The sequence below is a fragment of the Cricetulus griseus genome, chromosome 2, assembly GCF_003668045.3.
Source record: "Cricetulus griseus strain 17A/GY chromosome 2, alternate assembly CriGri-PICRH-1.0, whole genome shotgun sequence".
NCBI classification, from domain to species: domain Eukaryota; kingdom Metazoa; phylum Chordata; class Mammalia; order Rodentia; family Cricetidae; genus Cricetulus; species Cricetulus griseus.
The window spans coordinates 413,798,276-413,823,729 of record NC_048595.1 but is presented as its reverse complement, the minus strand read 5'-3'; the positions used below and the strand labels follow the sequence as shown (position 1 = coordinate 413,823,729).

Below are 25,454 nucleotides of genomic sequence, written 5' to 3'. Positions count from 1 at the left end.
CCTGGTCTACAGAGTGAGTACTAGTACAGGTTCCAAAGCAATACAGAGAAACCTTGTCTCGAAAAACCAACCAGCCAACCAACTAAACTTGTGTTTTAATTGTGTATGTGTGTGTTGTGTATGTATGTTGTGTGTTGATACATGCTGCTTGCCTGCAGAGGCCAGAGGGTATTAGATCCCTTGGAGCTAGTTACAGGCAGATGAGATTGTTGTGAATCATCCAGTGTGGGTGGGAACTGAACTGGGGTCCTCTGGAAGAATGGCAAGCACTTTTAACCATCCAGCCACCTCTATAGCCCTCTGCTTTATCTTTTGGGCAGTTTTTCATACTGTAGCCCAGGCTAACTAGCCTGAAACTCACTATGCAATGTAGGATGACCTTAAACTGGTGCCCCATTTCCTGAGTGCTGCTCAGATCACAGTATATACTGCCATCTCTAACCTGAGTGCTCAGATTATCACAGTATACTCCGCTGTCCCCTAACCTGAGTGCCTTTCTGGGTATAGAAAATATATAATTAAATGCATATAGATGAATAGAAAATAGAAGTTTTATGCTAATTTGGCTGATGAGAAGGAAATCAGGGAAAGTGTGGGATACTGAGGTGGCAATGGCTCTGCCATGGCAGGCAGGGGACCATCAGTCTCACTGTCTGGTATCTTGCTGGCTGAGTCAGGTGGTGGTGAGAATAACAGCAATAATAATAACACAAGTGTATTGAGAACTACAGACAGGGAGGAGCTTGTGCACCATGTTTTACAGGTATTAACCCATGCAATCCACGTGGTAGTCTCAAAGTGGTGTTATCCTCATTCCACAGAGTGGGAAAAGGCCTCAGCAAAATTAAACAAGCCTAAGATCATAAGTGGTAAGTGGGGAACAAGTCAAACTCTTCATGTGCTTAAGCACTAGGCAAAGAGGAGCTGGCCAGAGTCTCATTCCCACACTAACTGGCCTCTGCTTGCTTTTTCCAAGGTGAGTAGCAAAAGTGGCCTTTGATAAGCTTGTATTCTCCAATAAACTCTGCATTAGGTTCACTCAGATCAACATAGACTTCCAGCTTATGACACTGAGATCTGCTTTTCTACCTGGGAAGGCACCATTGTAGAACGTGACGAGGGTTTTGTCACTAGGAGGGTGACCAATGCGGGCATGCCCAAGGACCTTCCTGGAGGCTTGCTGTGTCATTTCATTGTGACTTTCCTCTGAAGTGTGTACACCGAGGTGGCTCTCTGTCAATGTGTCCTAGGGAACGACAGACACACAGCCTTGTAAACACGAGGGAATTAAGCAGCTCTCTGTAAGTCAGGCCTTGTAGATCCATGGGCAAAATCTCTCTACAGCGCAGGAAAACAAACATTGTCATAGCAGTGTGCTCTCTAACGCTGTTATTACTATGAAACATGTAACTACTGACCAAAAAGGGAATGACACACAGCTATGTCTGACACACAGTGCTTTACAGAAAAAAAAATATCAGGACAAAGTGCTTAAATCATCGTCTTTACATCATAAAATCTTTTTCCCCTTCTGTAGTGTGGCTCTTCTGCCCATCTCTGCACTCCTTGACATGTGACCTTGTGAAGCCAAACAAGATCATTCAAGATAGGAACAGATACTGTCTCTGTTTCTCTGAGCAATGGCTAACACACCCCCCACACATCTCTCTCACACCCCTGCTCCCACATACCACAGGCACACATACACACACCATACACACCCCACACATCTCTCTCACACCTACCCACCCCTATACCACACACACACACACACACACACACACACACACACACACACACACACAGCCTTAGAGTTTAGAAAGCTCTTCTACATTTTAATTCACAACTCCATCCTGTAGAGGAGTTCATTCAGGAGGTTAGAGATTAAGTTCTTAGTCTATTACAACTAGTAAGAAACATAGACCAAGTCTAAGGCCACAGGCCTAGGTTGGGTGGGGAGTCAGGGAGGACACCGTCTCAGCACTGTGGGGAGCCAGGAGATGGACAGAGTGAAACTGGCCTTCACCCCAGGACCTCTGAAAGCACTCCCTGTCCAATGCATACTGGGACTTCCCAGGTTGGGGACATGTGAGCAGCATTTCCCAGGTGCATTTACCTGCATAAGACCCCCTTTGAAAGGAGCATCTGGTAATGTCAGGGTTCCTTTACTGATAGTGTAGGAAACTGTATCCAGAGTCAAAGTTCTGTTCTCTGGAGTCCCAAGACACAGTGAAGGGGAGGGAGACGCTCTTCTGAAGTCAGAGGAACAGAGAGAACCCTGACAGAAAGGGTACCTTGGCCCGGCTTTCATCTTCCTGCCATGGCTGCTTCCTGAGTGGCGTCAGGGAAGTCCATTGACTGCTGTGGTGCTGGGTAGCAGGGCCCTGGTCCACACAGACATCAGTCCCGGCTTCCCCTTCATCCAGGCCCTGTTGGTCTGCAGAGGTAACAGTGGGTCAGCTGGAAACCTCAGACAAATCACAGTGCCTCCATGGAAATGGCAGCCAGTTGGTAGACACAGGGCTGCCCTGGGTGTCTGGAGAACAAGGGTGGGAGTTTTGCTTCTTGGATACTGTTTCCTCATTTGCAAAATCGGGATCCCAATATCCCAATTCTTGCCCTTGTTTCCTTTTAGAGGTGGCTGGGTCTCAGGTCAGGAAAAACGACAGTGACCACTTCTGTGTGACATGCGAGGGATCCTGGGCAGTGGTGGTGTGACTATGTGGCCTGACTTGTAGCCTTGACTTGTAGCCACTGGATGCCAAATTGGAAACCTGACCTTGGGGCTCCTGGGTATCTCCTGGTGGTTTGCTTGGGGAAGACCAGGTAGGACTGCTCACTCAGGATTCACCCTGTCTGCAGCCTGCTGGGAGGATCCGAATCAACAGACGATTGCAGCATAGTTAGCAAATCTTTCACCAATGGTTTAAAGGGTCCTGCAGCTATTTTTCATCACTAACTCAAGGTAGATTTATTGCTGAAAGAGTCTGGAAAGCCTTCCTTGTTAGGAGTCAAGCTGTAGCAATACCTCCACTCCTCCCAGCATACAGCTCTGTGGAACAATATGTTGCTTTCTTTCAACTAGGGGCACTGGAAACCTTCAAATGTCCTGAGTGAGATGGAGAACTGGGTGTCTGGGACTCCTGAGCTTTCCCCAGACCCTCACCTGCCTTTATCATTCTCATCCTTGGTGTCATTGGCTCTAGAGTCAAAAGCCTGGGTGTGGGGGACAGCTCTCCCCATCCCCTTCCTCTGCCTGAAGGGTGCTCTGGTTTAAAGTGATGCTGAAAGTATTAATGGATAAGGCAGAAGCTCAGGTTTAAGTTCCCTGGGTTTTATGGCTCAGGGAACTTAATGAATAGCCCAGGGTCACGTTGGCATGTTTGCAAGAGGACCTTAACTCCACACAGTATATAGTGCTAAAGACCTTTTGAGGAATTCTAGAATGATCTTTGATGCTAAGCCAGACTGCAGATCCATTCTTCCTGATCAGATTCATCTACAGTCAGATATACTTCTGAGAGCGGAGGAAGTGAAGCTCCAGCTAAATGAGTACTCACTCAACAGGGTAGACACAGGTCACTTCTCTTGGGTCATATCACAGTGAGATTGAATCTGTGACTCAACCTCTGTGAGAGCAACAATTCTTAGTATGGCATCACCTGGCTCAGTAGTTTATGCTTAATAGAACCAGGCTTGCAAGAAAAGCACCTGACATCTTTACTGTTGAAAGGAGACCAAAGCTACATCCCTTTGTACATCAAACATGGACTTCGACTATCCCAATCATGTGCCTCAGGTTAGCAAGCTAGAATTATCAGAGAGCTTTTACCTCTTCCTTCACCATGATTTTTCTTTCTTTCCATTCTCTTTTCATTTTACACATATACACTCTGTGTGTGTGTGTCTGTCTGTCTGTCTGGGCATAAAGAGAATACCAAAAGTCTTTTACTCTTCTCTTCCTTCCTTCCTTCCTTCCTTCCTTCCTTCCTTCCTTCCTTCCTTTCTTTTTTTGAGACAGAATATCTCTACACAGCACTGGATGCCCTGGAACTCACTCTGTACACCAAATTGGCCTTGAACTCACATAGATCCTCCTGCCTCTGCCTCCTCAGCCCTGGGATTAAAGGTGTGTACTGTAATGCCTCTATCATTCTTCATCTTTTTTTTAAAAAAGATTTTATTTATTATGCATACAGTCTTCTGCCTGCAGGCCAGCAGAGGGCACCAGATCTCATTCAAGGTGGTTGTGAGCCACCATGTGGTTGCCGGGAATTGAACTCAGGACCTCTGGAAGAACAGTCAGTGCTCTTAACCGCTGAGCCATCTCCTCGGCCCCATCTTAGTTTTTGAACAGGTTCCACCACTGACCCTAAAGTTCACCATCTTAGCTAACTGGCCAGTAAGCACTAGGTTTTTATTGGCCTCCTCCCCTAACTTCTGGAGTTCCAGGTGCTCGTGGCCAAGATGGGTGCTGGGGATTTGAATTCAGGTCCTTTTGCTGACACAGCAAGTGCTCTTACTAACTGAGCCATCTCCACAGCCCTGCTGCAATCTTTGACAAAAGCTCACAGGGGAAGTAATGCAGACACCATTGCTCCCATTATATAGATGAGCAAACTAAGGAAGTAGGTAGCACAGCTTGGCTCATTGTTGGGGATCTGAATCTTACAGCCAGGGCTTTTCCTACTTCTTCAGAAAAAAAAAAAGACAAACACAGGGAAGCTAAAATTAATGAAGTTAAAAACTAATGAAAACAGTGGAGTCCAAGTTTCAGCCTCTGAATGTCATATAATTCTTTAAAATGGATTTTTTTTTTGCCCCCGTGATCATGGACAACTGGGCATCGCAATTAGTAATTATGTTGGAAAAGATCTAGGGAGGTCTGTAATTAACATTTATTGAGCACTTACTATGTGCCAGGGACTGCACTATCCCCTTGAACTCCCACATATGGTCCTATGAAGTATACATGGTGTGGTCACTCACTTTTATAAATGAGGAAACTGAGGACCAGACAGGTCATATGGCTTAGAATCTTGTGCTATTACCATTATCTCTCTGTTTTCTGCCTGATGATGACAGCTCCTTGGTAAATGGTGTCAGTGAAGTCACTGACCCCACAGTTCTGAAGCCTTGACACCCTTCCCAGTGAAAGCACAACAATTCACTGCCTACTTTATTGGGTCCCAGATCATCAAAATCCCAGGCTATCAACTGGAGACAGGGGGTCTGGGAAGAGATGGCATAAGGCACTGATGCAATAGCTGTCCTCTCAGTGAAGGGCAGAAGAGCAAGAGTCCCCACATGGGGACATTACCTAGGACATGGATTGCCCAGAAACATGATTTCTTCAATGTTCTACAATCTAGTGGTTTAAGGAATTTCAACCCATGTTAACAAAGCACATAGAGACTTATACTATAAACAAAAGTATAAAGGGATAATGAGGAAGACAATTGCCAGACCAGCTTGTTTTATAGAGACAAAACAGAACCTGTGGACCAGGTTCTGACCAGAGTTCTGTGGCACCAGAGTCTAGGGTCAAGGGAATTGTGTAGTTGGAGTGCTTGATGGCACCAGCCTCTGAGGACCGGCCATACTCCACACCTCCTCTACTTATCCCGAAATGATCCCTTTCCCAAGAGAGAGCTTGCCATTGTTTCTGGGAACTTCTGAATTTCAGACAATACCTTTATTTTTCTCAAGCTCTCTGTTCCTAGCCAACTTTTCCTTTCTCTTACCAAAGGCAACTCACAGCTCTTTCAGTGACACACGCCTCAAGAAAAACATCAGTTGAAGATGGATCATGATAATTTTCTGTGTAGTACTGAGTACTCAGTGTGCCCATTACGCAGATGAACAAATGGAAACTCAGAGAGGTTAACCGACTTGCTCAAGAGCTTCCATCTCAGCTGGGTGGTGGTGGTGCTCGCCTTTAATCCCAGCACTCGGGAGGCAGAGGCAGGTGGATCTCTGTGAGTTCGAGACCAGTCTGGTCTACAAGAGCTAGTTCCAGGACAGCCTCTGAAGTCACAGAGAAACCTTGTCTCAAAAAACTAAAAAACAAACAAACAAACAAACAAAAAAGAGCTTCCGTCTCAAACATCAAAGGAGAGCAATGCAAAACAGACTCATGGCTCCTAAGTTTATATATTGTTAAAGCATTGTCACAAAAATCACAGGATTAAATAATGTTAGCTAGTGACATATGTCTGTGACCCAAGCATTTAGAAAGCTGAGGCAGGGGGACTGTGAGTTTTAGTTAGCTTGGGCTACGCAGTGAGACCCTGTCTCAAAACCCTAACCAACTGACAAACACAAAAGAATATTAGAATAGAACACTCTTTAGAAATCTGAACTCTAAAGTCCAGATCTATGTTGCTCAGTTCAGTACAGTTGCCTTGAGCCACGTATGGCTATTTGTATGTAAATACATCAAAATTAAATTAAAAACTCAGTTTCTCAGATACTCGCTAGACATATGTGATTAATGGCTACTCTACTGGATAGCACATGTGTCAAAGTTTCCAGACTGACCCCTTCATGTTACAGATGAAGACGATGGAACCAGAACCCCTAGATCTTACTCTGCAAAACTTTTAAGTTCTTAAAAAATCCAAATATCTGTGAACTGGTCACGCAACCAACAGGTACAGGTCAAGGAGATGGCTCAGTGGTTAAAATGCTAGTAATGCAAGCATCAGGACCAGAGTTCAGGTTTCCAGAACTCACTTAAATGCTGGGTGGGTGTGGCAACCTGCTTAGAATAGAATTCTAGCTTCAAAGGTTAGAGACAGGGGATCCCCAAGGCAAGCTGGTTAGCAAGACTATCATATCAATGAACTTTGGGTTCGATTGAGAAACCTGCCTCATGGATAAGGTGGAAGAGCAATGCAGATCCTGGCGTCACCCTCAGGCCTCAGCACGTATCTACAGACATGTGGATGAGCACACCCACCCACACACATGTGCTCACATACAATCAAACATGCACACACACACTCACATCACACTGCACATACACATGAGAGATGAAAACAACAACGAACAGGTACCTTGTTCATAAGATGGTCTCTGTTGAATCCAAAATGAAGGGAAGACAGGCCGGAGATGGTATTTTGGGGGAACACCTGAAAGATCCTGGTGTGGCCTGAGATTCCTGGGTACCCCAAGCTGACTACCCTGGAGCAGCACAGAATCCTTGATGTGTCCTGAGGGGCAGGGCAGGAGTCACAGATGTGAACTATAAAAACCAACCTAGAGTTCTGCGGAAAACTACACAGTCCCCACTTGCAGTGGGGTTGGCTTCGAACAGACATTAAAGAGGACAATTAGAAGACGAGCAGGATTAGAAAACTCAGATGGAATGCATGGAAGCTTCCCTGTCAAGTGCCTTGGGTGCTTTGGTTCTGTGCCACACGAGCTCTTTGTCCTACTTCACCATTCCCAAGAACCAGGTCCTTGTTGGGAAACAAAACTATGGCAGCTTCCTGGGTGTTGACTAGGAGGCTTGCTCTGCTTCAGAAAGAGAGATCTGATCATAGTGGGTTTGTCTTGCTTTCTTCTGTCTGCCCCACGATCATCAGTCTTCTGAACCTAATCCAGTCATTCTGTAGTATTTCTTGAAGTTTTACCAAGCGCCCCCCCTCCGCTAGGCCGCAGGGTAGACACGGAGGAACTAGGCATGGATTTCTCAGCCATCGGAGAGAGGGGTCTCTGTGGACTCAGTTCTAGCTCTGAGGATCAGTGTGATGTGGGGATTGTTAAAAAAGCCTTCTCATTAAGATTCCAGCTTGGATATGCAGTCTAGATTAAAATCTTCGTATATGTTTGTTTACATAAATGTGCACTCACGTATGTGCATGTAGGTTATGAAACTAAAATGGGCATCATGAAAGGGCAGGGAAAAATCTTGAGGGAGGTGGAAGACAGAGAAGGCAATGTCGTAAGGCAGAGGAGGGACCAACTGAGAAGGAAGATGGAAGAGGAGCCGTGCGTGGGGCAGGGGGAGGAAAGAGAACACACTCTAATGACATGTCTATGAAGGTGCCCTAATGAAACCCATTACCTTGTATGCTAACATAAACAACTTTTCAAGCTGGGCATGGTGGCTTTAATTCCAACACTCAGACTGAAGCAGGAGGGTGCCTATGAGTTTGATGCCAGAGATCAATTTCCGGGCCAGCCAGGGATATATGCTAAGACCTTGTCTCAAAACAAACAAACACACAAACAAACCGGCATGCAAGCAAAAAAAAAAAAAAAAAGCTTTTAGAAAGGATGAAAAAGAAAAGAAACAGGCTTGAAGGGTGGGGTTGATTCATCACAGGGGCAGGCAGAAGTGACTAGAGACCTCGATAACATCACAAGGTGAGTGAGGGGAAGAGAATGACAACGACAAAGGAGGTGTTGGGATCTGGCCTCTCACCATTGCTCTTCCAGCCTGAGGGACTACATTAAAGAGAGACTTTAGCAAGGAGCTATGGCAAGGGGCCCACAAATATGAAGTCCCTGCACATTTTCTTAGACCACACATGCTATCTAGATGATGCCATGGATGGATCTGAGATTTTTTGTTGTTGTTGCTTAAAAGCTGTTATCTTCCTGAGAACACTGGGCCCGGGCTGTGGGACTGTAGTCTGCCCTGCCTTGGCCCCATCCAGTGACAACACTTTTTGGTTGAGGAGCTCTTTCTCCCAAGTGGTAAGTAAATAGAACGGCCTGTAACCATGGCACTACCTTGAAAGTAAAATCAATTGCCAGGCAAGCCCATGCCTCTCATTTTGTTTCAAGCCACCACTTATTGGGGCAGAGAACTGTTTTTTCTCCTTTCCCAGGTAAACTTATAAAACAAGAAGCAAGTCAGAATTTTCTGGTCCTGTGTGTTGATAGTGAAGGAACGGCAAGCAACAGAGTGAGGTCTGGCACATCTTACCACCCATCTCTCATCCCCAGCGGTTTGCCAAATAAAATACAGGATGTCCAATTAAGTTTAAGTTTCAGATAAACAACGAATACTTTTTAGTAGAAATATGTCCCAAATATTGTGAGTTGCACTGTTTGTGTGGGTGTAGTGTGCTGAATTTGGCAACTCCAATTCCCAATTCAGGCTTTCCTAAGTCCACAGGGTGCATTTGGGGTTTCTGTCAGGCGGAGGGGTGATCATCTCTCTCCTGAGGGGATTGTGCCAGAGGACCTGAGATGACCTCAGACACAGAACTGGGGATGCTGGGAAGAATGTGGAGCTATGAGTACAGGAAGTACCTGCTTTCTGGGCCCAGCTCTGCTTCTGGCTGCCTAACCTTAGACAAATAAATACTTTTTGTCTTGTATTATGAACAGTGGGGTTTAAGTTGGAAGATCTCTGAGGCCTCAGTGTGGGGTAGGTGGGGAAACAAATTCTGGATTGGTCTGTGGACTGTGAGGAGCTGAGTTTGAACAGTATGAGTAGGGCCAATACTCAGGTGACCCTTCCTGATGCAGATGTCAGCAAAGACAAAAGGCAATAGCTGGGCTAGAGGCTTGTGGACCACAGAGCATGGGAACTTTGTCTTAGTTCAGAATTGGACCTTATATCCTGATGTTTCTGGAATCAATGGAAAACACACCTTTACATCAGACTGATGGGGGAGGGAGACAGGGTTCACTCACTCCCATTTTCCACTGACCTGCACATCGGAGCCTATACATTGTATCAGGGGGCCATGTCCGCAAAAGGCTTCGGAGGTATCTCTTGGCCGAATACCCAGGTTGGATCTGCCGTTGGCGCTGGCTCTCTGGCTTGCTTCGGAAGTAGAGGTAAGGTTGCCAGGCTCTGTCCTGCTCTCTCTGTGGGGACACCAATTGGGAAATAGCACAATGACTGAGCCCTGAATTGATGCAGCCTCCTATTGATGCAGGATGGTTAGCCCAATCCTCACCAGCAATCCAGAGACTCCCAGAAGGTGCAAGAGGGCACCTTTAACAGATGCCTTGCCTAATAAACACAACCCAAGAGCCCAGAAGGCAAAGCCCTGAAAGGCCCCTGAAGATGTGCAGTCAAAGGGGAAGGAGAAAGGACAAATGCCAGATACCATCTTGGTATAGAGCTTTAGGAAAGAACAAAGCATCAGAAGAATCACTTCAGCTCTGGAAATCATGTCAGTCCCTTCAAAACAGCCCAGACACAGTGGAAACAGTGTGTACTGTGGTCTCAGCACTCAACGCTTTTCATGTGGAGACAGACAGACAGACAAAGCCTGTTCATGTTCACAGGGAGCCTGCATTTTGAAAATATTTGGTGGTGTTGCATTTCATTTCATCTAGGGAGAATTTTCTACGACTTTTCCTCCCAAATCAGCCCCTCTGTGCAAGGCACATGGGGAACATATAGCCATCCAACGCTTGACCAGGGATTTATTTTGTAGGATAGTCTTTATCTCATTGTAATCCTATAAGGTGGTGGGCAGAGTTTAAATGATGCAGAAACACTGAATAGCCAGGTGGTGGGGCATACGCCTTTCATCCCAGCACCCTAGAGGCAGAGGCAAGCTGGCTTTTGTGAGTTCGAGGCCAGCCTGGTCTACAGAGTGAGTTCCAGGATAGGCTACACAGAGAATAAATTTCTCCCATGGGAACTTTGGTTATATTTAAACCACGACAGAGCATGGAAGGCACAACCAGCTGCCCGTGGAGTCAGACAGAACTCAGAGCTTCAAATTTCTCATCAGCACAAAGCCGCCTGCTCCCCAAGGGCATTTGATCTCATCAATGGAGCAGGACTTAGCTCCATGCACCACCTTGATAACAGAAGAACAAAAGATGGTTTGAAGTAGGCGCTTCATCCAATGTCCTGGAGAGTAAGAGCTATGAGACTAGAGTCCAGCATGTTCATGCTTGTTAGGATTCAGTAAAACCCGACTCCACGGCCAACACATTGAGAAAGAAAGTGTGATAACTCACATATCAAAAGGACCAAAGTTTGGAGAGTAATAGGGCTGGTTAAATCAGAGGCTCGATGTCTCCCAAGTTACACAGGTAGCAAGGCCCTGTGTACCTCTGCGAAGGCTTTCACTTTAGTCTTACCAACATGCTGAGCCTGAACAATGGACACCAGAGACAAGAACGCCCTGCAGAATGGGACAGGAGCTTAAGAGAAAGCCTGCGGCAGTCAGCACCTGGAATAATGGTCAGGGTGTCAGCATTCAAGGTTCATTCTGCTTCAGGACTTTATGACCATGGCAAGTCTCCGGGCCTTTCTGGACCTCCCCAAAGTGTCACGGACAACATGTTAGGAGTGGAAAGTCACATGGCCTAAGAGATTTAGATTTTACAGGTCCTAGAAAGCCATTCCTTAATTAGTAACTAAGTGAACACGCAACTTCTCAGTCTCCTAACTTACATAATCGCATCAACAAAATGAACACACTTCCTGTCTTTTAGGGCTGAACATGGTCCATACTGTAGATTGAACCTAGTGCCTCCTACATGCTAGGCAAGTGCTCTACTACAAACCAATATCCCTAGTTTCCCCTTATCTCTCCTTTTAGGATTGGGACTTCATTAAGTTTCCCAGGAAGGCTTTGAACTTGGGATCTTACTGCTTTAGGCTCCTGAGTAAAGTGGGATTTCAGGCCTATACTACCAGGCTGTTTCAGGAATGTGTGTGTGTGAGTGTATACACACACATATGTGGATATATACATACACACATCTATCTATCTATCTATCTATCTATCTATCTATCTATCTATCTATCATCTATTTATTTCCCTGAGCACACACACAAATACACACACAAATACACACACAAATACACACACAAATACACACACACACACACACACACACACACACACACACACACACACACGTTAGTCAAAGGACAGCTTTGTTTTCTGCGTCCACCAAGCAGGTTCTGCCAGTCCTCTTTCAGGACTTTCAGGTACTGTAAATAAAGTCATGGGAGTTGTACCTTCCTAAGCCTGGTTCTGGCAAGGTGAGAGTTTGCTTCCTCTCAGTCCTTCTGGTCTCCTTCCTGCCTGCCTTGCACGTGGGAACACGTCTCAGTTCTCCTAGCTCTGAGTGGGAATGAGGAGAGCACACTGAAGGAGACTGCAAAGCAGCTTTGCGAGCCATTCCTGCTGAGCGTGTGTCCTTAGGCAAATTAATTACTTCCCAACTAATTTTGTTCAGTGTCCTCAGCGGAAAGAGTAATGAGCTGAGATGCATAATGTATTCTAGACTTCTTTCTAGTAGGTAGTCAATAATATTAGCCTTTCTTTCTTTGCCTTGTCCAGGGTGTGGGAACTCTGGAAAATTGTGAAATATTTCTTATTAACTGCTGTTTATTAACAGACTCCCAATTCGTTTTGATTTTTTTTTTGTTAACCCCTTTCCTAGAATCCTTTGTATTTTGAAGTGACTACACAGCCCAGTCCTGGACAGAGAGATGGAACAGGAAGCTCTTGAGAGCTTCTGGAAATCTTATCTTCCTCAAAGAAGGGATAGATATGTCGACAGGTGACTTTCTTTTTGCTTTGAGCCAAGGTGCGATGTCTGGATTCGTGGGTGCAACTAGACAGGGGACCTCTTCAAGTGGTTTGGAATCTCTTTGCTTCAGGTGACTGATGCCTGAATGTCCACGTCTCAGCCTCTTCTGAGATGCTATGGCCTCTGTTAACACAGCACTGATGACTGACAGTGAGTCTGGACAAGATCCCACCCCCCCACCCCTGCTGCCTTGTTAGCGAGTATTTCTAATAACTTCAGTGGGAGCTGGGCTGCTTGCTTAAGGTGCAAGGAGTTGCCAAGATAAGTCAGGGAAGGCCTTGTTTTGGAGTTCGGACCACTTGCATACTGTCTGGTTTAGCTTTGAAAGCTGATCTTGGCCACTGTATTAGTTTCCAATGGCTGCTCTAACAACTCACACATAGTAACTTAGCTAATACAAATGTATTATCTTACATTTCTAGCAGTTAGAAGCTTGGGATGGGTCTCAATGAACCAATAACACCAAGGTATGGCCAGGTCTGTGGTTTCTGTTGGAGAGCCCAGCAAAAAACTGTTTTTCCCTGAAGCCTTTGCCAGCTTCTAAAGAGTCCTGTATTGCTTGGCTTGTGGGCTCCTCCTCCGAGCCAGCAACTTTGGATAGGGTCCTTCTCATGCTGTGGTCTCTCTGGTTCTCCCTTCTGAATCCTTATATTTAAAAAATCCTACCTGGTCAGGCAGTGGTGGCACACACCTTTAATCCCAATACTCGGGAGGCAGAGACAGGTTGGCCTCTGAGTTCAAGGCCAGCCTGGTCTACAGAATAAGTTCCAGTTCCAGGCCAGCCAAGGCTATACAGAGAAACCCTGTCTCAGGGGGGAAAAAATCCTCATAACTACATCAGGCCCACAAAAAAAAAAAAAAAAAATCCAAAATCATTTCCCATTTTAAAACTAGCACCGGGCGTTGGTGGTGCATGCCTTTAATCCCAGCACTCGGGAGGCAGAGGCAGGAGGATCTCTGTGAGTTCGAGGCCAGCCTGGTCTACAGAGTGAGTGCCAGGATAGGCTCCAAAGCTACACAGAGAAACCCTGTCTCGAAAAACCAAAAAAAAAAAAAAAAAAAAAAAAAAAAGACTAACAAGCTAAGTATAGGTATAGTACTGCAATCCCAGTGTACAGAAGGTAGGGGCAGGAAGATTGTGAATTTAAGAGCAGCCTGAACTTATGATGAGACCCTGTCTCGAGGCAAAACAAAAACAAAACAAACAAGATACAAGGGCCAGGGATGTAACTCAGTGGTAGAGACTCGACGAACATGTACAAGACCCTGGTTTCAATCCTTAGCAAATGGAACCAAAGCAAACTAAACTCCATCCAATTAGCGGCCCAATTCCATCTGCAGCTTCAACCCCTCCTCTTTGCCTTATAATGTAACATATTAACAGGCTCCAGAGATTAGGAAAAGACACCCTGGGTTGGTGTGTGTGCCTGTGTGTGTGTGCATGTATATATGCGTGTGGCCACACTCAGGTATGTTTTTTCTGCCAACTCCAGTTTTTTAAGCTCTTATTTAGTTTCTCTTGGTAGCTTCTTGAGTGACACATGTGAAGTTAGTTAACAAAGCCACCTCATTGGATGAACAGAGGCATTGGGGAAGACCAGGATCACTGAGGAGACTGGCTGAGGTGTGTATAACGTGGGTGGAAACAAGGCAAAATCCAGAGGTGTGAGTCACAGTAATTACAACCTCTTAAAAGTGCATTTTACTAATGTACAATGATGGTGGAAAACAGAAAGGCAAACATTAAAATGCTAGAAGTAGCAATATTAGGCTGCTGGGCACAAGAATACACATCATTCTTTTTTATATAAAATCAAATTCCTAGCAATATGCTTAGATTATGTTTATAAAGAGGAAAAGTTAGGATTGAACTAGCTTTATTGAATCCATCTACCCTCTTCTCTTCCATGTCTTTTCCCAAGAGCATCTTACACGGAACACCCACTCAGAGGTTACTTGAAAACAGAAAGGGAGACAGAAGGGAGCCTGGGAGGGAGTTTCTGGAAGAGGGAAATAAACATGACAGCAGGAGGCTGGCTGCGGTGGGTTCAGAATGCTCAGCCTGCCCTGGCTTTGCCAGTCAACTCTCTGCTGGCTTCTTTGGAGACAAGTAATTAGTATGCGCAGAGCAGCCTGTTAGCCACTCCACCTTTAATGAGAGGCTTGCTCTGACAGGCTGCCTTTTCCATGTCTACTAGGCTATGAAGACAGAGGGGTGAAGGGGACTCCAGGGCCCCTGTGGCTAGCCTTGCATCTGCAGTCCTGTCTGCTTATCCCAGGATAGAAGGAGGCTGTACTTAGGGCTTGCATCCCTGCTCAGGGTGGCAGGGCACCAGGAAGGTCAGAATGTCCAGGCCTACCAGCTGCTATCATCCTGCAGAGAGTGGCCCAGGTTCTGTGTGTAGAAGTCCACAGGGGGGTGAAGAGAGATGTCTAGAAATGCCAGGACTGGCAGGCAAAGCCCTTCACAATTCAGCCTTCACCAGATTCTCCAGATAGATTTGCAGCCAAGAGTCCATGCCTGGCTGATTCCCCTGCTTCTCTCTGCTCGCTCTGGGCTCTGGCTCACCTATGCCTGGGTCTTTACTTACTTTAACCACAAGATTCCATTTAAATTCTTCTTTCTTCACGAAGTCCCTTTCCCAGTCAGAGGCAGTCAGGGTGGGAAGATGCCAAAAGCACAGACAACAAAGGCACAATTAGGCAAATGAGATTACTCCAAAGTCACACACTCTGGCACAGCACATCAACAGAGTGAAAAAGCCTGCAAAATGGAGTGTTTACATTATAAAGTATTTCTTCTGACAAAGGTTTGGTCTCCAGAATACAGAAGGAACTCAAACAAGTTAATAAGAATCCAGTTTAAAAATGGGCAATTTAGCTGGGTGGTAGTGATCTTGGTACTCTGGAGGCAGAGGCAGGAGGATCTCTGAGTTCAAGGCCAGCCTACAGAGTGAGTGCCAGGATAGCCAAAGCTACCAAGAGAAATTCTGTCTTAGGGAGTGGGGGTGGGGGTGGGGGTGGGCAGTGGGAAGAGCAATTTATGCAGACACTTCTCAAAACAAATTCAAATGGCCTAGAGACTTAGGAGAAAAATGTTTAATGCCATTAGCAGCAGAGACATGCAAATCAAAGCGTCAACGAGAGATCACCTCACCCCAATTAGAAAAGCTATGATTACAAAGAAAAAAGAAGGTCAGGGAGAAAGTTCATGGGATAAAAGTGTTCCTTGCTAAACTTGATGAGCTGGGTTCAATTCTTGGGACCTACATGGTAGGAGAAGCAATCCCACTCCCAAAAGCTGTCTTCTGAACTACTTATACACACAAACACAAAATAATACACGTAATTTTTAAAAAGACAAAAACGTAGGGACTGGGGATGTAGCTTCATTATTAGAGTGTTTGCTAATATGTTGAGGCCTGAGGTTCTATGTCCAGCTGCACAAGCCAGACATAGTGTGTTTATCTGTGAGCCTAGCCCCCTAGAGCTAGGAGCCAGAGGGTCAGAAGTTCAAGATCATTTTCAGCTACTCGGTGAGTTTGGGAACAGATACACGATCTGGTTTTTAAAAAAAGGACAAAAGTGACCGCATAACAAATACTGGTGAGATAAGGAGCAAAGGAAAGTGTTATCTCTGTTGACGGGAGTGTAAATCAGTATAGCCACTAAGGAGAAAAAAGTGGCGGTCCACGCAAACACTGAAAACAGACCCACTACATAATCCAACTCACTACTCCGCAGTGCTTGAAGAAACTAAAGTCATATACCTGTACTCCAATGTTTATTTGGGTATCAATGACTAAGATGTAGAATTGTTCTTGGTGCCCATCAGCAGATGAATGGGCATCTTTCTCCTATGTGTGTTGGGAGCCTGCACGAAGGTCCTTGCACCCACAGATCTCCAGGAAAACCAGGAATGTTAATCACACTGGATTGTCCTCTCAAAGGAATGGATGTAGAACCGGTTCTTCATTCAGAAAGCTAGGGTTGGAGGTGGTTAATAGCCTGGGGAGCTGTGTTATCTGTTGGGCTAGGCCATATCAAGCTCCTACAACCAGGACAGGAGATACCTAATAACCCAAATGACCCTTACTTTATCTGTATAGCCAGGGGCTCACCCAAGCTCTCACAACCAGGACCAGAGGTGGCTAATAGCCCAAATGACCTCTAGATATCTTTAAGACCAGACCAGATCCTTCCTGAGGCCCTTAAGCTAGTACAGGTAGCCTATCTCTGGAACCTATCTTCTTGGAAGAAATGACATGTCCCCTGAGTTGAGTTTCGATGTAATTATGCTCCTTGTGCCCTGGGAATTGTATTACAACAGGAAACTTTTTTCCCCCTAAATTATACTAAGTTTAAATATGCTGGTAATACACTGCCTGGCATTAGACTTCTCTAGAAGGTTGGATCGGTGACCAAGTCAATTTGAACTGAATTTTCATTCTCACCTAATTCACAGTTCATTTCCGTGCTTGACACCTGCAGAGAGCCCCTCACCTGTCAATGCTGTAAGAAGTAGACCAGAATGTAGAATAGTGAGATTAGACACAGAAGTGTGTGGGGGAGGACGTAGGAAGGATACAGAAAGAGAAAGTTCTGGTGTTCTACAGCACAGTGCGGTGGCTGTGGCTCACAAGAAGCAACTACCTATTTCTTCAATAACTAGGAGGGAGAACCTCAAACTCCCCAAACAGAAGGTGATGCTAAGTCAGGTCAAATGCCAGCTATCCTATTTGCACACATATGTGTAAGCAGACATTGCCACACCACACCTCATAAATCTGCATAGTCATTGTGTGTTAGTCAAAAATTAATGTGTGCATATTGTTACTATGCTGCCCAGGTTAGTCTTGAACTTCTGGGTTTAAAAGATTCTCGTGCCTCAGTCAACTGGGTATGTGGGACTACAGAAGCCGGACACTGTACTGGTTTAATAAGAGGTTTAAGACAGGGTCTAGAGCGGGGTGGCAGTGGTGGCACACACCTTTAATCTCAGCACTCTGGAGACAGAGACAGGCAGATCTCTGTGAGTTTGAGTCCGGCCTGGTCTACAGGGTGAGTTCCACGATAGGCTCCAAAAGTATAGAGAAACACTGTCTTGAAAAACAAACAAACAAACAAACAATAAAAAAGACAGGGACTAGAGATATAGCTCAGTGGTTAAGAGCATTGGCTTCTCTTCCAGAAGATCTCAGATCAGTTCCCAGCACTCTTGTGGCAGCTCACAACTATTTGTAACAGTTTCGGGAGATCTGATTCCTTCTTCTGGCCTTGAGGGTTCTGCATGCAAGTGATACACAGATACACATGCTGGGAAAACTCCTTTACTAATAAAATAATTGAAAAATTATATAAAAAAAAGATTTAGGACAACGTTTAAGGGAAGCTAGATGAAATGGTAACTGCAGGATGTTTGAATGTTACATGGGATGCTAACTCTCCTGGTTGGAACATTCAGTTTTTTTTGTTTGTTTTGCTTTTTCAAGACAGCATTTCCCTGTAGCTTTGGAGCTAGTCCTAGCACTTGCTCTGTAGACCAGGCTGGCCTCAAACTCACAAAGATCCACTTGTCTCTGCCTCCCGAGTGCTGAGACTAAAGGTGTGAGCCACCTTTAATCCCTGTCTGAAACCTCTGGCTAATCACAACATTTTATATGTGTATTGAAGCATCACACTGTGCACCATAAATATATACAATAATAATTAAATAATAATACAACAGTTACAAAACTCCCCCTCTTTAGCTGTTCCACAGCATATTAGTTATACTGCAGCTTGTCTCAAAGATTGCCTGTATCAAGTGTCATTGAGACATAAATTAGCTGTGCCCTCCTGTTGGTGGAGGTTCTGGCTCCCCATGACAACACTGGCAATGAATATGCTCACTCAGCCACTATCTGTCCGTTATCTGCTGTGTGTTAGGCATTGTCCTGGATGCTGGTTGGTTGGTTCTTATCCCAGATGAATGGGGGAGACCCAGTGTCTTCGAAGCTGACTCCCTGAGCCCCATTTTTGTAATTTTTTTAAGTGTGGAAAGAGATGGTTGTAAAATAATGTGCATGTATTTAATGCCAGCATGTCCTACACATAAAAAGGGTAAAATGTGCATATGCTTAAACACCATGGAAAAATAGTATAAGCCTTATAAACTTGTGAGAATTAAATAAGGCTAAAACACAATTAGAATGATAGCAGGTGTAGCAGTTGTTGGTATTAGTCATTACTTATAAGCATTCTCCAGAGCCAGGGAGATGGCTCAGCAGGTAAAGGTGTTAGCTGTACAAGCCTGAGGACCTGAGTTTGATCCCTGAAACCCATATAAAAGACCTGGATACCATGGCTTGTATCTGTAATCCCAGCATTCCTATGGTGAGACGGGAGCATCGTCTGGAAGCTTTGGGGCCAGCTAGACTGGAGAACAAAGCTAAAGGAGACATTTTAAAAGTGCCAATAGATTCACAAAATTTTGAAAGTGTAAGAGCGGGAAATAAGGAAACAATTTGAAAACTAATCTATCTGACAATTTTAGAAACTCTTTAGAATTCAATTGTGCTTCAAGATCATAGCCGTGATTTTCCGTTTAAAAACGGGCCCAAATTATGACTATCTGGGAGACGCTGAATGCATGAAAGTTGTCAGGAGTGTTTTAACTTTCCCCTTGGTTTAAAACAAAACAAAAACCAAAAGAAAGCCCATAAAGGCCTGAGAACTCTGAAGTCCAGTCTTTTGACTTGACAGTGACCTTTAAGCAATGGGATCATCAGGAAACCTGCCGGGTGGACCCACCGATGTCACTACATGTGGCTCACAAATGGAGGCGCTGTGCATTTAAACATAGAATTCTATCTCCTATACTCTTTCTAGATCTGTGTGGGGTCTTGGCTATTTGGTTCTAATTCTTGGCCCAGTCAGTACATTTGGCAAGTGTTACTACCTTACGCTCACTCTTCAGCCCTGTTTGCCTCCACATCTGGGCTCTTTAACTTTGAGTGTAGTCTTTTAAACTATTATTTAGACAAAGACAAAGTGACCCAGTGGAAGATAATGTGGCTAACTGTGGGTTCAGTCTATGACACAGTTTGCTGAGAGGGGTCAACCACTGCGCTGTGTGTCCAGCACCATTCTCGGTTCCACGCCACCTAAAGCAGACTCAGGATCACAGCAAACACTCAAGGACATTTCCACATTAGTATTTTAAACTTATTTTGTTTTATTTTTCAAGACAGGGTTTCTCCGCATAGCCCTGGCGGTCCTGGAACTTACTGGAGACCAGGCTGGTCTCAAACTCGCAGAGAACAGCCTGCTTCTGCCTCCTGAGTGCTGGGATTAGAAGTGTGAGCCACCACCACCACTGGCAATAAACTGAGTCACAGGGGACCAACCCTTTTTAGGCTTCCACCAAAATGTCCCTTAGAAAGGTCATGTGACTTTTCAGTTAGGATGATTGACACTATTTCCCCATAGCCTTTGGAAGTGGGTGTTAACTACGGTAAATATTTAAATACAGAAGGGGTCTGGAAAGATGGCTCAGTGGGTAGAAAGAGGTGCTTGCCACCAAGCCTGGCAACCTTTGATGACCTGAATTTGATCCCTGGAGCTTACACGGCGTTAGGAATTTATTCTATGACCTCTACACTCAAACCATGGCATGCATACCCTCACAAACAAACAAACAAACAAATGTTAAACACAGAAAGAACTTAATTTAGGACATTTTTTACACAGGTGATTGGAGTGTGCAGAACTCAAACAGATATTGAGACAACACTGAGATCCGAAATCTCAGGAGTTGGATTCCATCCTATTCTAGAAGGACAAAGAGAAGGGCAAGGTCGAGGGTTACCTACAAGGGCCTGGGACTGGTGTGGGCCTGTCTGCTGGAAGCTGGACTACAGAGGTACTGCAGGAGTTTGTCAACTGGGGCAGAACTCTTCTGGCTTTTCAATTCTTCTCCCTCCCACTCTTCTCCCAATGTACCCTATCGGCAAAGAGCTGGTTAGCGCAGATGTTTCTGGGATAATACAGAACCTGTGTTCAAGCATATGATCAGAGCAGAGCAAGAGAAGGGTGTGGAGAACAATGGGCCCAGCACAATGACCTCTGGATTCCTTCAAGTTCATAGACAGTAGGATATCCATGCTAGCTATGCAGAGGTCAGCAGACCCAGGTTTGAGTCCTGGCTGTGTTACTCACTGACCTCAGGAAGTCACACAACCCCTTAGAGCTTCAGTTTCCTTATCTGAGAAAGAGCCGGTAGGGAGCTGAAGCAGGAAGATCAAGAATTGGTGGCCAGCCTGAGCTACACAGTGAAACCCCCCATCCCCCACCCCGCCTCTTTAAAAGATGGGTACATGGAGACAAGGAAGTTTTCTGAGAAGTACTTCGTCTCACAGGGGCATTGGGAGGATCAAATTAAACAATAGCTTGAAGTAACAGTAAACATTTAACAAATATTTCCCTTTCATTCAAGAATTTATGATTTTATGGTAAAGGGCAGTGGGGTGTTTGGTCAAGGCCATTACATCTGTCTACTTTGGAGGGGACAGGAGAGGCTTTCCTTTTGGAGGGTCTGCCTGCATTAGGACATGTGATTAAGGTACCTCATAATCAAAGTGGGAGACAAGCTAAGAAACACTGAAAGCTTGCACAACCAGTTCACACAGTGCTTGCCCTAGAGGAGACGTTTCCCATTGGATGCTCTAAGAGATTAACTTCCAATGCACAATGAGATGGAGGTGTTTGCAAAGGAGGAAGCCAGGGTGCACTTCTCTCAGGGAAGTGGAAGAGGACTGTGAGGGATCACGTTGTGTTTTGAAGGATGTGTAAGAGTTATCTAGAGGCATGCATAAAAGTTTCGTTGAGAAAGGGGTTGTTGGTGTGAGCTAGTCTGCATTAGGAGGGGTTTTGAGGGGTCCATCATTGAGCTGGTGGATGAAGAAGTGGGACATAGGACCAGACATGGAAGAGAGAGCCAGTGTGTGAAGGGCCTTGTGTCAAAAGCTAAAGTTTTATTAGAGCTGAGAGACTTTGAAACTAGGGAGTAACCCACCATCTCCAATCCAGAGTTTCAGAGCCACACATCGTCACAGACTGTCTCAAGGGACATGTGTGCGTCTCAACACATGAGATAGAGTCAGAGGACAACAGAGATTCCTCTTAATAGTAAATGCAGAATGGAAAAAGTAGTTGACTTCTGCTGATGCCAAAAGGCTCAAGGTAAATATTGGAAGCTTTCATTTCCACAAGCTAGGAACACCAGAGGTCGAATGATGATGTTTGTAGCTATGAGGCAGGGTTTTGTGGGTTCTGATTGCAGTCTGGGTAAATCCTTCTCACTTTTGACGTTTTCCCCATATACGATCTGCGAGCCTCATGATAGGAGTTCTTGGCATATGGGGCAAGATGACAAACCTGGGGTCTGAGTTTCGTGCCTTCCCTCCCTTACCAAGAAGTTACATTCAAAGCTGCAACTGCGTTTATGCACACACCACCAGCACCTTCCCAAACCCACCTGTCTCCTTCCATATGCCAAGATGGCTTCTTTGAGGTCTTGAAGCGTGTGTAGTTCAAGGTCTGGCTTCTTCCTGTGACCTCTTTTCCTCTCTTTGGGTGTCCATGCTGACACAGCTAGCCCCTCTGAGTACAGGATCAGCGCCCCCTTTCTTGTGCTGAAGGTCTTAGGAAGAAAGAGACTCCAGGAGTGATGGCTACCACTGTTCCTATCCTGGGGTTTGCTGACCAGGACATAGTCTTCTGGGGACTTCCAGTTCAAATAGTCCTTTAAGGAAAGGAAAATGCCTTGATTGAGACACTGTGGAAGACCCTTCTGCAGCAAATACTGTCTGTGCAAAGTTTTTGGCTTTCTAAACTGTATTATTTATGTGTGCACATGTGCCTTGGCATGGATAGAGGTCAGAGGACAGCGTGTGGGCATCAATTTTTGCCTTTCACTTTATGGGCTACAGTCCTATCCATACCTACATTTAATTAAAAATAATAAAAAAGAAATCTTTTTTTTCCTTTGGTTTTTCGAGACAGGATTTCTCTGTGCAGCTTTGGAGCCTATCCTGGCACTCGCTCTGGAGACCAGGCTGGCCTCGAACTCACAGAGATCCGCCTGCCTGTGCCTCCTGAGTGCTGGGATTAAAGGCGTGCGCCACCAATGCCTGGCTAATAAAAAGAAATCTTAAAGCACACACACACACACACACACACACACACACACACACAGAGAGAGAGAGAGAGAGAGAGAGAGAGAGAGAGAGAGAGAGAGAGAGAGAGAGAGAGACGCCCAACACAATAACAAAAGTTAGTAGAACCTGGTACCCAAATCCATTTTATTCCACACAACCTTCAGAAGGCTTTTGGCAGAGCCCAATGTAGGCTACAGGAGAGTTATATCTCCTGGTATGCAAGCAAGTAGTCAGGATAATCAAGGACAGCAAATGACTTGGCAATTAGACTTGGAGTAGTGACCAGTTTAAATATGAGAAACTATTCCAACCCACTACTGTTTCAGCTATGCACAGAGAGGCTATCTATACATTCCAGCCTGTGGAACATTGCCTAATTTGGCTGTATATAGGAGCCTATAAGGGAGCTATGTATTTATGTATGCCATTGACCACTGAAGTTCTTTGAAGCTTTATTCATCTTTTAACCCAGTGAAGGTCAAGTATCATGGCAAACTACCACGACGATGGAGATCTCTGTTTGACCCAGGAATTTACAAAGACCCCCCAATGTGTTTATTGTTCCTGGCAGTCCTCAGAAATAAAAACTCCAGCACAACAAGGGGCTTTTTGCCACCTCTTTAAAATCTTCTAAAATGAGATTTGTTTTGGCCTCCATTAAATATGAATCCTGTGGGTTGAATTCCACAAAGTTCAAAAAAGCCATCAAAAGGCACAAATACAGTATTTCAACCACTGAGCACAGCTCCTAAAAGCCAACAGCAGTAGGTTCTCCAAATTTCGCCTACAGACAAGGTGGCGATTCTGATCTTGAACTAAATGTTTACGCTCCAGACAATCTAGATTCTCCTTCAGACTCAAGCAAAGGCAGTAGGCAGTGAGTACAAGCCAGGAAGGCAATTATGGGGGTCAAGCAAAAGAGGGAAGATCTACTAGTGACCACTATTTTAGCTCCAACTCTCACCAAAACACAGCTTAGAAAGACAGAACATTCCTCCCCATGCTCAAAATGTGCCCCCTCTACCTCAAGCTCTCGGACTCACCTCTGGTTCAAAATAGACTTCCAACTTCTGTCCGTTCTGGACCAACTTCCCGTGTCCCCGGCTCAGGAGAGAGAGGGTGAGCATGCTGACTACTCCCTCTCAAGGGCGGTTCATCTCGGTTTTGAAGGCTTAAAACTGGTCACACCTCAGTTTCCGAAGTTCAAGAGCATACCAAAGGAGACCATGAACATTGGACCTTTAATGAAATATGTTTCCCCTCTTACAGAAACACAGTAACATCCAGCCACACAGTTTAGACAGAGTTCGTCTTTGTGGAGAGAAGAACCAAACTGTATGGCTCCTCAGACAGCAGGCTGTGTACTCTCTGTGTACTCTCGGAGCCCTTGTTGTCCCTGAGACCTGGTTGCTCTGCTACAGGCCGCGTGAATCTGCAAATCTGGGCCAAGTCACCATCCTTCTCATTGTGAATGGAGGTTGTTTCCTGGTTGCTATGGCAGTATAGGGAAATGAAGTCCTTTAACCCAAGCAGAGGCACTGCTAATTCAATGGCTGGGGTGGGGGGCGGGAGCTGTCCACTGGACATTGAAGGGACCAGACTCACATACCAAGCCCTGGGGGTAAGGAGATGGGGTGGGAAGCCATGTTGGGGTGGTTTTTTTTTTTTTTTTTTTTTTTTTTTTCTGATGTGTGTTCATCTTGTTTTTAACAAGTGTCTTCCCTTTCCCCTGACAAGTGAGGCTGTCACTGTCAACTATTAACAGACTCAGGGAGTCCTCTAGGTCACCGTAAGCCATCTGTGATGTGTCCCTTGGCTGTGCCCCAGGATCCTCTGAACTAGACAGGAGGCCTCATTTTACTAATGGCTGCTTTGCATGAGTGACTGGAAGATACCGGGAAGTTCTGGCTTCCTTTGCATTCCTGGTTCTCAATGGGGAACATTTTAGTTGTTACACACACACACACACACACACACACACACACACACACACACACACACACACACACACCAGGACCATACTACACCACTCTTGGGCCTAGATGTTAAATATCCTGCAAGCTGTGATGTGACTGTCTTGCATATCACTTGGCACCCTCTTAGGAACTTACCACTTGTTTCTCTTTGATGTTGACACAGCACAAAACAAGCTGGAGGGGGCTAGGAAGTCAGAGGGCTCTGTTGCTGGTTGGGAACCAGTTTTGGCCAGGGAAAACAAACTGCTTGTGGAGGTGCCCCCTGCTGGTTGGTATTCAGAGGTGCAACAACTTGTGGGCCTACCTACCCATCAGTTCCCTTCCTGTGGAGCGTTCCCAGGGCTCCACCACAACGCCCCACCCCCCAAGGCGGGCTCAGACCTCATGTTGTGAAATGAGATTGAGTTTATCTGAAGGCATTAAGATCGTGAATGTGGAGGTTCAAAGGTGAGTTTAGTTAAATCAACAGTGAGGTAACACTTCAGCACCTGGGAAGCTGTAAACAAAATGAAGCAACATAAAATAGCCAGTGTTGGTGAGGAGGAGAACTCAAAAATCCTTGTACATCAATGTGTATTTAAAATGCTGCATCTGGCCGGACGGTGGTGGCGCACGCCTTTAATCCCAGCACTCGGGAGGCAGAGGCAGGCGGATGTCTGTGAGTTCGAGGCCTGGTCTACAGATCGAGTTTCAGGACAGGCTCCAAAGCAATACAGAGAAACTCTGTTGTGGGGGGGAGGGAGGG

The 25,454-nt window shown here is 45.4% G+C and overlaps 1 protein-coding gene across 1 annotated transcript; it reads right to left on the bottom strand.

Moving 5' to 3' along the window:
• Nucleotides 1-998: 998 nt before the first annotated feature.
• Nucleotides 999-24,326, bottom strand: Kiaa2012 (KIAA2012 ortholog). The gene is made up of 6 exons (XM_035440968.1): nucleotides 23,777-24,326; nucleotides 22,052-22,318; nucleotides 9,672-9,831; nucleotides 7,059-7,214; nucleotides 2,295-2,437; nucleotides 999-1,246 (listed from the first exon to the last, which is right to left on the bottom strand). Exons 1-6 carry the CDS (start codon nucleotides 23,858-23,860, stop codon nucleotides 1,040-1,042), a joined length of 1,017 nt encoding a protein of 338 aa, XP_035296859.1. The 5' UTR covers nucleotides 23,861-24,326; the 3' UTR covers nucleotides 999-1,039.
• Nucleotides 24,327-25,454: the final 1,128 nt, after the last annotated feature.

What these genes read in the sequence shown, in the direction of transcription:
- Kiaa2012 (XM_035440968.1), bottom strand. Translation starts at nt 23,860, where the DNA reads ATGCTCACCCTCTCTCTCCTGAGCCGGGGACACGGGAAGTTGGTCCAG. An exon ending in AAGTCTATTTTGAACCAGAG is followed by an intron (nt 22,319 to 23,776) that starts GTGAGTCCGAGA and finishes CTTTCCTTAAAG; the next exon opens with GACTATTTGAACTGGAAGTC. An exon ending in AAGATGAAAGCCGGGCCAAG is followed by an intron (nt 1,247 to 2,294) that starts GTACCCTTTCTG and finishes GTCGTTCCCTAG; the next exon opens with GACACATTGACAGAGAGCCA.